Source organism: Numenius arquata, chromosome 6 (assembly GCF_964106895.1).
Source record: "Numenius arquata chromosome 6, bNumArq3.hap1.1, whole genome shotgun sequence".
In the NCBI taxonomy this organism is placed as follows: domain Eukaryota; kingdom Metazoa; phylum Chordata; class Aves; order Charadriiformes; family Scolopacidae; genus Numenius; species Numenius arquata.
The window spans coordinates 14,155,936-14,167,438 of NC_133581.1; the positions used below are offsets into that span (position 1 = coordinate 14,155,936).

At 46.2% G+C, this 11,503-nt stretch overlaps 1 protein-coding gene across 1 annotated transcript in view; it reads left to right on the top strand.

The window, feature by feature from the left end:
* PNPLA2 (patatin like domain 2, triacylglycerol lipase) overlaps positions 1-11,503 on the top strand; it is a 31,376-nt gene that overhangs the window by 14,087 nt on the left and 5,786 nt on the right. Inside the window, exons 2-8 of the mRNA XM_074150037.1 lie at positions 2,738-2,970; positions 3,130-3,195; positions 7,255-7,464; positions 8,397-8,457; positions 9,427-9,594; positions 10,046-10,178; positions 10,890-11,012. Coding sequence (XP_074006138.1) covers positions 2,738-2,970; positions 3,130-3,195; positions 7,255-7,464; positions 8,397-8,457; positions 9,427-9,594; positions 10,046-10,178; positions 10,890-11,012 — 994 coding nt within the window. The remainder of the gene's footprint in view (positions 1-2,737; positions 2,971-3,129; positions 3,196-7,254; positions 7,465-8,396; positions 8,458-9,426; positions 9,595-10,045; positions 10,179-10,889; positions 11,013-11,503) is intronic.

Here is an 11,503-nt window from a genome sequence, read left to right on the forward strand (position 1 = left end):
TCCTTTGGCTGAACCCTCAGCTAGCCTTATTTCCAGGAAAGCTGGTGGTGCTGCAGATCACCCTGTCCTCGTCTCTTCCCACAGAGCTCTTCTGTGCTCAGCTTTGATGCAAATGAGCCAGCAAGTCCAACAGAATCACAGGTGCCCTTAAATTGAAATACCTCAGAAGCTCCTGTGTGTGTGCATGTATGCACACATGTATTAAAAAAACTCCAAACAACAAATACCCAGAAAGTACCCAAAGAATGAAATTGCTAATTAGCAGTAATTCTTATTTCATCCTCTGTTCTTCTCTGTCCCCCCACCCCACTTGTCTGTGAAATGGTGATAGAGCAGCTACAACTGAAGTCTTCCTTCAAATGCTGACAGTCTTTTTCCTGGCATAGTTGGGACTTCGCTGTTTTGTTTTTCTTAAGCAACTTCCAGCTCATGCTTTAGCTCAGTCATAAGCTCAATTTAATTGCAGTCATTTTCAGTATTTCTATCAAATCTTTTTGCACACTGAGATGCCAAGTCTGAAAACATCGTTCTCCAAGCGCTATCTCTTGGGTGACACAAACACCCTGACCCCTCCAGCATGGCCTTTGCACACAGGCTATCTCCCTATGGCTGCACACTCAACACCCACCCTCCCGCTGGGTTTTTCAGCACTCCGTGCAGTGGAGTTTCCTGGGGTCATATGGCTAAGGTGCTGGGCTGGGCTTCATTCATTTTTTGGCTCTGTTGCCGCTTCTTTGTGTGTCTTTCCTCCCCTTGTCAGATGTGAAGGCGTCTTAGGGAGCGTTATGAGTGCTAATGTCATGGTGTTGATAAAATGTAATTTCTGTGAGGGCGACTTTCTTCATGTTGCGGAAGATGTTGAACCATGCAGCTACTATCTGGAACAGGCTGGGCTCAATGGCTTACTGCTAATTGAGTAAGTAAGATCAGAATTAGACTGCTAAACCTTGCTCTAGGACAGAGCAAAAGACTGGGATTATAGTGCTAAAAATTGCTTCGGAGGGGGTAACTTGGATTTTCTGCTAAGTTGCTACCTCACAGTGCCTAAAATCCTGACCCCAGAGTCTGTGGTCAGTTCAAGGGTCTAGTTCTATGCGTGCTTGAGCTGCTGGTCTTGATGGGTTTCCTAAGCACAGAATCACATTCCTAGGCTGTGTTGGTGGAAAACATGTTGCTGGCACACGTGTATTGCAAAAGACTGGGATGTGTCAACATAGCTTTGAGGGTGGTGTTGCTCTTATCTCCATTATGTTTATTAACCTGGGCCTAACCTGGATGCTTTCATTCTGCTACCTCCTTTCTGCAGTTGCAAGACTGGGTGGGAGACCAAAATGGGGGGATTTCTAGTTGGCTTGAACTGATAGCCTCTCATCTTTCTCTGAGAACTGAACTTCTAGTCATTCATAGGGTTGAGGTGTAGGCTTGGAGGGTCTCTTTTAAGTACATGATCAGAATTAAAGCTAAATTTCACTTAATGTTGCTGCTGTTGGTCTTCACTTTCGTTAATGTTCCCACAGCTCGCTCATGGTTGGGAACTCTGAATCATAGGTTTTTTTCAGTCTCTAACATTTTTTTTTTTTACCTAAGGAGAGGCTACATTTAAAAGTTAATTATTTTCCTCATAAATGTGCCAGTCAATAAAGCTTGATTGGAAAGAAGTCTTTATTTGTGAAAGCATGCCTGTCTTCTCCTGGTTTCTTTAATTATTCCCCTCACATTCTTCTTGTGTATATTCCAAATGCCCCGGGAGTGCAGTGATTGGGTGGTACTTACAGGAACTGTTGTCTTGTATCTCGCCATGGCTAGGAGATGTGTGTGAAAGCTGCAGACAGTGTGTGTAAAGGGCAGCATGTGGGTGCTGAGGGTTTGGCATGGGTTGATGTTTTTGGTTTGTTTTCTCCTGTCTCTCCTTTCCCATTGGAGAGCTCTGATGCTCTTGCCAGTTTGGGCTCCTAGTGACCGTGAGATAATGGGCTTAGCGGATGCCTTCCCTTCTGTGCGGATAGGATGTCTCCTCTCCTCCAAACTCAGCTGTGTCACTGTGTGAAAGGGTGAAGCAGGCATGCCTTCGTGAGCCCTGCTTACCATCAGGGCCTAGTATGCTGCTGTGGAATCTGACACGGAAGGGACGGGACACCAAAGACTCTGCAGGTGGCACTAAGTCACTGATTCCTTAATGGAGTATACTGCCTGTCTTGCTCACTTGAGATGTCGCTGACACTCACAGCAGAGCTGAGATCACTTAGCTGGAAAGCACCAGCATTCCTGTTTACTGGCACTTTTGCTTCCAGGCAGATGGCTTTTTTTCATGTCAGAAAAAAGATGATGTTTACTAGAACAGTTTTAGTGGAAGATGCTTTGAAGTGGATTTAGCCATAAGCTCAAAGCTGTTAAAGCATCTCCCTTGTTTTCTTTGTTAATCTGTGTTTTTACCAGCCCTACATTGATGAGCTAAACAGGATCTAAGAAAAAGTGTGAGGCCTTAGCCACATGCATGTGATCTTCATATGTAAGATGACTCCTCTTTGCAATGGAGGAGTACGAGGGCTGAGATAGCAAACTTCTGTGACTTCTCTAACACTGCTCATAGTAGTCTCTCATCTTGAGTTATATATCAGCCAGCGGGGAGAAACCTCTGAGTAAAGCTGTGAATGAGGCTTTTCTGTGCTTTATTTTGTGCAGGAGAAGGCTGGTTTTGTGAGGATTTCACGGTGCATTTTTCTTTCTCTTGTTGCAGGTGAGGCTGGTGCCAGCATTATTCGAGTGTCAAAAGAAGCCCGGAAGAGGTTCTTAGGCCCACTCCACCCGTCTTTCAACTTGGTGAAGACCATTCGGATCTGCCTGTCCAAGACTGTGCCAGAGAATGGGCATGAGGTTGCAGCAGGACGTTTGGGTATTTCCCTGACACGGGTTTCTGATGGAGAAAACGTGATACTGTCAGACTTCAATTCCAAGGAAGAGCTGATCCAGGTGAATGGAAACTTACTGCAGAGGGCTAGGCAGGAACTGCATGCAGTTTTGTTTTGCCTTGTTCTCATTGTCAGCACATGCCAGCATGGTGTTCTGAGAAGAGTAATCGGTTCAGTAAGCTTTGATCTGCCTCACATTCTGGATCTCTTTCTCTCTCAGGCCTGTGTCTGCAGCACCTTTATACCTGTCTACTGTGGGCTGATACCTCCAACCTTGCGTGGAGTGGTAAGTAAGACTCATCTTAAGATGCTGCTTCATTAAATCATGTACTAATGAATAAGAAGAGAGAAATGCTGGTACTCAATTTGGGCAATTTTATTGCCTGTCTGATGGCAGCAATTAGCCTGAAGAGGCATGAGAAATTCCCAAATAAGCAACTTCCAACAGTGGATGTGCCTTCTTTCCACTGCTGCCTATAAATGCTGGCTATAAATGTCCTGAAGGCTAGAGGATTTAACATGAGAGTAGTATATAGTAATCTGGACAACTGCTGGCTGACGTAGCAGATAGTTCTTCTGGCTGCTTAGTACAGCACTTTCCCTCACTGAGGCTCCAACCCTCTGCATGTGGAAAGAACTTAGGTCCAGAATAGAAATAATGATTGTAGTCCCTCTCCCACGTACCTAACGCTTTCTGTGGGGTTTTAACTATTGGTGCTGATACCAGACCTCTTTTCCATGGAGTTCTTCCTGACCTTCCTCTGAGAAAGCTCTTGTGGGCAGCAGAACATTCTTTGATATCCTGCCCAAGGCTGTCCAGAACCATTCTCTTCTGTGTTTGCATGTTAAAAATGAAAACACTTGAAAGCTGTGCAGAGCTGGAGCGTCTCTGAATATTGCAGTCATGCTGAAGGGCCTCAGTTGAGCTTGGACTCCCCTTGTGCTATGTAGATTAATGTACACATTAAAAGGCAGTTTGTTTTCAAACTAAAAGGTCAAAAGGGAGAGGGAGGACTGCTATCAATGTATGTGTGCCCTGGTTTTCCATAAGCAACCTGACCAAGATGCCTCAGTCTGTCAGACCAGAGTATCAAATCTGCTCCCACTGCTACCTGTGTCCTAAAACTGAGATCAGTTTTGCTCCTGCATAATATAAAAGTTGGCTGTTTTTGTCTTGTGCAAGCATGTTGGGTAGGGAAATGACCTAGAAGAAATGTCCAATGTCCAACTCTTCAGAGAAGTGACAGAATCAGTAATGGTTTGACATTTCTTATCAACTGCAGACAGGGTTTTTGACCCACAGCTGGTGGGAGCATAGCAGTGGCTCTTGCCTGACACCTCTTTGGGGCCAGTTGAGGTCAGTGTGAATCAGGCAAAATCTCAAAATTCCAAAGCTGCGTACAGCATGAGGGTTTCTGGAATGTGCAGCTGCCCTGGCACACTGAGGGATGACTTCTCATGTCAAGATTCCTCATGGGGAAAGGTGGGGAGGTAATATATGAGATGAGGAAATTCATGCCTACCTCTTCCCCAGAAAATCATGGCTCTTTCTGTTTATGAAGGGGGGAGCTGGCAAGGGGAGAGGTTAAATTAGATTGGGTATGAGCTTGGCAAAAGGTTTTGAAAAAGGACTGCATGGTTTCTAGCGTGCTTTTGATTATTGTATGTGTCACAGGACAGACTGACAGGCCTGGCACGAGCACCAGTTTTCAAGGCAATACAATTGTGTGCTCTGTGATGCATCCCTTACTGGGATAAGAACAATCATGCAGCTGTGTTTGTGTGCAAGGTGTAAAACCCATATTCTGTCTTCCTCCTAATCTTTTTTCAGTGTTCATGTCTCTGAGCTCTGGTAGCCCCATGGAGTGGATGATGAAGATGGGTGAGAGGAGGGAAAAAAAAGAATTCTCAAATACAGAGAAATGGAAGGGTTGATAACTGATCTGTCAACACACACTTTCACCATGAACTATCTGTGGCACATGGGTGAGATGAACCCCTAACAAGGGTAAAAAAGCAAATTAACAGTTCACAAGTGAGGGGCCCCGTGCACAGGAGGACACAATAAGGGAATGGAACTGGGTACCCCAGAAATTACCTCAGTCTGTGAACCATCCCCAAAAGCTGCTGCTCACACCTGCAGGCAGCTGGGGGCTCCAGCCCGTGGCTCTGTGCTATTAGGGGGTTTCCAGGAGGTTGGAGAGTGGTTAGGCTTGGTTTCCTGGAGGTTCAGTCAAATCCAAAGAACTGGCAGTTGATACCGAGTAAGGAATGGTACTCGGCATTGCCTGGGGAACCAGAGAGTGGGGTTTGCACGCTTATTCCTAGATTTCCATGCAGTGAGAAGACCTTGCCTGTCAGCCTTATTGTAGTTAAGCCTTCTTCCTAAAGGCATCCGTGCACTCGTGCTGCCACCCTCAGGGAACCGTATGTTTCTGCAGCCTTACCGCAAAACTATTGTCTTAGTTAAGTGGCCAAAACGCTTACCACCTCCTTCTTCAAACGAAGCGTGTGCTGCCTGTTTTGCTCAGTCCTCTTCCCACTCAGCCTGTCATGATCTCATCCTTGCAGAGGGAGTCAGCCAGAGGTCTCCAACTCTAGCTGTGCCTGGTCTGGCTTTCAGTGGAGCAGCTTTGGGGAGATGATGACAATGCCAGTTTGCTGTGGTTGCTTTTGGTTTAGGGAAGACTGATGCCCGGTTTAGAAGGAAGTGAGGGTTCAATTAATTTTTGGCACCTCTGTTGTCTAGAAAACACTAGGAACACTCAGCACCCCAAGAGGGTGTACTTCTTGAGTTTAATCTATCCCATCCTTCTACTTTCTTTACTGCCCAAACCCAGGTGGTGCAGGAGCCTCTAACTATGTCTGTCTTGATACTATGTTTGGTGAACAAGGCCTGACATGAGGATAAAATGCCTTGTTGCTACAAGTTAGTGCTGCTGTAGCCTACAACTGTAACTACAGACCATTTCCCTTGAATGTGTAGGCTATATACAAAGGTAGTCTTGAGATTTAATTTGCCCCAAAGAAACCCACTGTGCAGTCCACTCTGACCCTGCTGCCTCAATGGGAACTGGATTCCTATAGCTGAATTTGGTTGCTTTCAGCCCAAAAGTCTACGAACTGTTCACCAGGATCAGAGGAGCTGCTTAAAGAGGTCTCTGCCTGTCTGCCACCCAGAGCAAGAGAGAACGAAGTGCAAAGTGCCCTCCAGGCAAAGCAGCCAGCATTTTCCTAGACATTGTGCAGCAAAAGACTGATGTCAGTGGTCAGCCTGCTTGTGAGACAAGGCAAAGCATGATCCTCTTCTGATCAGCATTTCCATGCTCTGCCTGAGTTCAGTCTCTGCCAGCTCAGCTCCTAACCCAGCAGAGAGCTGAAACATGTTACAGCTGCGGTTTACGGGGATGTGTAGCTCCTGTATGATGATTTGCTTTTGAACATATCCAAAGGGAAGGGTTCCAGGCAGCAAATGGCAAGATCGACCCTGATATAAAATTGGCAGGACTCTTCTGTAACTGAGGCTCACAAGAGCTTGAGTTGTTGCTCTGCAAAGTCTCAAACTTGCTGCTCTTTTGGCTTGACCAACATCATCTTCCTTTTATCTTCTGCATGTTGCTTGCTCTGCCAAAGGCCTGTGGTAGAGATTGTCTTGCTCAGCTCCTTGTGCAATTATACTACTGCAACAAATACTTTGAATTGAGTATATGCTACTGGAGTTGCTCTTCCTGCAAGGGTAACGCAAATGTGTTTATGGTACATAGGTACAGAACGTTCTCTGATAAGAGGGTGCCTGTTAGGAGCAAACCCCAAGTCCCTCGTTCTCTGTTATCACACCACAGCAAGTAGATTCCAAATGTGTATTGCTGCCTGATAAGCCTGCTAGCAACAAATCATGTGGTTTTACTCTTAGGTAACAATGCTTCTGCCAGTGGGGACTTGTGTCTGAACGTATTCGTTTTAAACACAAGTGAAAAATGGCACAATGTCGCAGTGTGACAGCTTAGATCAGTGCTAATTTGCACTGCAGGTGGTTGTTGGTGTGTCATATTATTTAATTGGACAGCAGTCAAACCCCATAGGTGTAAGTCAGCAGTTGCACAAGAGAATATGCCTTTCTCGTTGAACAATTGTGACCAACACACTTTATCATAAGGAGGAAAGGTACATAGCAAAAGATTATAGACAACACAGCTGTGCTATCCCTGGTTTTGACTTCTCCAGTGCTGGTGGATGTACTCCATTCTGTTCCCAACTTGTTGGCAAAAATATGAACAGGGACACAGTAAAAAAGCCGCTTGATCAGTTATAAGAATGAAGAGTACTTAATTTCTCTTGATTTCAGAGATACGTTGATGGAGGAATTTCTGACAACTTGCCACGATATGAGCTGAAGAACACAATCACGGTGTCTCCATTCTCAGGAGAGAGCGATATCTGTCCACGGGATGATTCCACAAACATGCATGAGCTGAGAGTCACCAATACAAGCATCCAGTTCAACCTTCGCAACCTCTACCGCCTCTCAAAGGCCCTGTTTCCTCCGGAGCCGCAGGCAAGTTTCCTGGCAGCACCAGAAGTTGAGGACATTAGATAGGCACTGGCTATACTGTGCACTTTGGCAGAACAAGATTCCAGACACTGTTAGTTTTGTATCTCTCTGTCTGGTTTTTAACCTTGACATTATGAACCTGGTGACTTGGAAAGCCTTGACCATCTGCACAAGGTTGTACAGGTGGCTTGGTTTTCTTTTGCTACTGGGAGATCTGGAATTTAGGTGGTAGGAGTTGCTTGGAAAGCATTCCCATGCTGCGCTCTCTAGAGTGGCATTTGCCAGGAAGCCAGGCTCACTTGTAAACAAGGATGTATTAGCCATCAGAACCGATGTGCTCTTGAGTGTTCTAAGGTGTCAGGATGGAGCTGCCAGCCTGCAGCCAGTGACTGTCTCCTAAAGAGTGCAAGTAGAGCAGGTGGCACTGCAAACAGCTTTGCATGCTTCTGAGCAAATGAAGCCTCAGATAGACCTGGCATTTAGGCATAATTGTGTGTTCATGTGCTGAATTACTTGGACAAGCTTTTTCCTGTCCCCTCTCTAGTGTTAGCTGGCTTTATCTGCAAATGCAGCGGCCTTTCCTGGCATCTGCTGGGAAGTATTCTGGGCTGCTTGTCAGAGTGACTCGCTGAAGACTGCCCACTGCGGCATCAGCTGTAGATGGGGAAATGAGGTGGCTGCAACTCTAAGCCTGTACTTAAGTGGGATTCCAGGTGTCCCAATGTGATTTATCCTGTGATTCCTGTCTCCAGTGTATTCATGTTATACCTCCCATTCCTGCTCAAAGCTTGGGAAGAGCTGGCAAGGATCAGACTTGTCCTTGGGGTAGCTTAGGAGTTAGGAGAATTCCTCTAAAGCCAGCATTGAGCTGGCTGTTTGCTCTGCTCAGCCAGACAATCTCCAAATTACATGTTCTTGCCTTCCTCTGCCCACAGGTGCTGCGGGATATGTGCAAGCAGGGCTATCGGGATGCACTGCACTTCCTGAAGAAGAATGGTAAGGAACTGGGTGTTTTTAAGCTGTGCTGACTTGCCTCTTCTGTGCCAGGCTTGGTGGCTTGGCTCTGAGGATAGACAATGGTGCATTTGAAAGGTGGAAGGGCAGAACTGAGCTGTGCCTCAGATATCGGAATACGGAATTTCCATTAAATGAAGTCTATGCTAGCCCTTCAGGAAGTGAAGGTGGAGTGGACACCTTTCCGGTGCGATGCAGAAGGACTCTAACCACTGATACCACAGTGGTGTTGGCACAACAGACTGTTGAAGCTACTTAGTGCTTCAACTAAGTACTAAGTACTTAGTTCTCAGTACTTAATTCTCAGTGCTACACCAACACAGTTGTTAGGTGCCATTTGGACCTCCTGCAGGTACCCTAGCTGCACATAAAAAGGAGGAGGGTGTGTCTAATGTGGCACAGCAGTGCAGAGTGCAGGCATGCCCTCAGCAGCCCCCAGCACCTGGCAGTTTGACACTACTGTTTCACTCTTTTCTACGTGCAAGCACTGGTCTTTCTTGCCTCCAACTGTTTTAACAGGTTGAGTGTGTGTGTTTGATGCCACCTAGTGTCAATTTACAGCAGATCAAGCACATTTGTTTGCTCTGTGATGCGTCCCTTACTGGGATAAGAGCAATCATGCAGCTGTGTTTGTGGATTTAACCTGCAGGAGGGAAATCTTGCCTGCAAGATTGGTGACTGGCAGATTATAGCAACAAAACTCTGCCAAACAGCACCCTGCAGTACTTAAAGGGAAAAGTTAAAACTTCTGGTGGGGAAAGAAAGGATGATATTAAAGGAGCAAGATTTCTAACTCATTGTGGTAAGCGTTACAGTAGACGTAAGCTAAAGAGGCTAGTTGTGATGTTTGTCTGTCTGAGGGGTGTTAGGGTGAAGTGAGGACTAACACTAAAGGCTAGGCAAGGCAGAGTAGCTAGTTTGTATCATCCTTATGGTATGACTTCTTCTCAGGTCTCCTTCATCGTCCAAGTCCTGCCCGTCCTCTCCTTGCCATAGAAGCACCCCCAGGAGATAAGAAAGAGGAAGAAACAGAAGCTGAGGACCAACTAGAGGACAATACTGCCCTTGCTGTTGTTGAAGAACACATCTTCGAACACTTGCCTCCCAGACTGAACCAAGGTATGATCCAAAGTGAGAGCACCCAGGCAATCTTCCTGTGCTGCCTGGTCCACTTCAGAGGATTACTGGGATCTGTGGGTATTGCTTGTGGCTGGGCTTGGCCGTACCCAGGGATTGAACTGGCACACGCTGATCATTAGATGGAGCTGCGGCCTCTTAGATAAAGTTGTGGCTTGCCCTGTGGAGGCTGAATTTGGGAGAGGTTGACTCATTTGACAGTATTCTGCATGGTAAGGAGTGGAGGGAATCTTGTTGCTCACTCCTTTAGGAGTCTGATAAAGCTAAAAGCTGCTGTTCTCAGCTGTGCTCAGAGAACTACTATCCTGAGCAAGACTTCCTTAAGAAGTGGAAGGTGGGGAGGGGAGACCTTAGGCTGGGTAACTACTGGGGTGTGGCAAGGAAAAGGATATTCCTGTTGTGGGGATTCAGCCATGTTCTTTTCTGTCTTCAGCTCTTCTGGAGGCTTGTGCTGAAAGAAGAAGTTTCTTGACTGGCATCACCAACATGCTGCCTATACGTGTGGCCACAGCAATGATGGTCCCCTATATGCTGCCTCTGGAGTCTGCAGTTTCCTTCACTGTCAGGTAGGTCTTTGGCTGGTTCCCTTAGCGGTGTTCTTCCCAGTGCAGCAAAGTGTTTCATGTAGCTGGTGAAGCATGAATAGACAGAGAGTAGGATCCTCTCAAACTCTGCAGTGCCAGAGTTCCTGAGAAAAGAGTTCCTGCTTTTCCTACCTTTGTGCATCATTTGGCTATAGCCCATACTCCCAGCTTGAAGGAAGATGGCTGTGTGTTGGAACTTGCCCTGGAAAATGGTGATAAATTTTGGAGCCTGGAGAGAGACTTCTCAACTGGGAGTGTAGGGATGAAAGCAGAAACCACACAAGAGCCGGAACCACTGGAGCAAGGGCAGCGTGGTTGCAGCCGTTTCCAGCTCTACGCTTACATGGCTGGGAAGGCAAGTCTGTCAGACTTGTCCTTAGTATGAAGTACCCTTTGAAAAGTTTCTGGAAAGAGACAGTTTGTGATGGAAAGGCTTAGAGAAAAACACTTTCCAAATCTGAAAATGGATGGAAAATATGGAAAGTGCTGACACAAAATGTGAAGAATAAGTTCCTGGGCTGTTCTCATGCTTCGCAGCTTCTTCCCCTTAGTTCTGTGAATGGTAGTGTAAATAGCTCTTAATGCATTTGTCACTAAAAATAATGAGTAATCATTGTTAGGAGGCAAAACTGGCATTCTTTCCATCCTGTTCTTTGTGGGCCCAACTGATGGTTGTCTCCTGTCTCTTTCCAGATTGTTGGAATGGCTCCCAGATATCCCTGAGGATATTAGATGGATGAGGGAGCAGATGACTGAAATCTGCAACTATCTTGTGAAGAAAGCCAAGAAGAAACTGGGCAGCCATCTTTCAGCCAGGTATGGCTGGTTTCTTCCACAGTACTGTTCTGGAGGACCCCTCCATTTCAACTTTGACTTCTGCAGACTCTACTCCATTGGAGCAGAGCAGGTCAAGCACAAATTGACCAGAATGATTTACTGCCCAATCTAAAATGCAGATCTGGTCCATGGGCTCTTGGCTACCTTAACTGTTGGATAGACTCAGCACTTGGTCTCCTTCCTTCTTGCCATTACAGGGCAGACCCTGTAATTAAGCTGTTACTATAGCAATAGAGCAGAAGATGTAGGTCTAATTAAAACAATATGCTAGCTTATTCAGTGCTCCCTGTAGAAGACAGAGGAGTTTGTCTGTGTGGCATTTGCTGGCCCAGGGTCCCCTAAAAGTTCCTTCCAAGAGGTACTTGTGTTCAAATGACCTTATCTGCCTCAAGGTCTAGGCCCTTTTTTAGGGTGGGGAGGCACTAGGGTGGCCACGAAACACTAGAGGATTTCCAAAGGAGACACGGTGC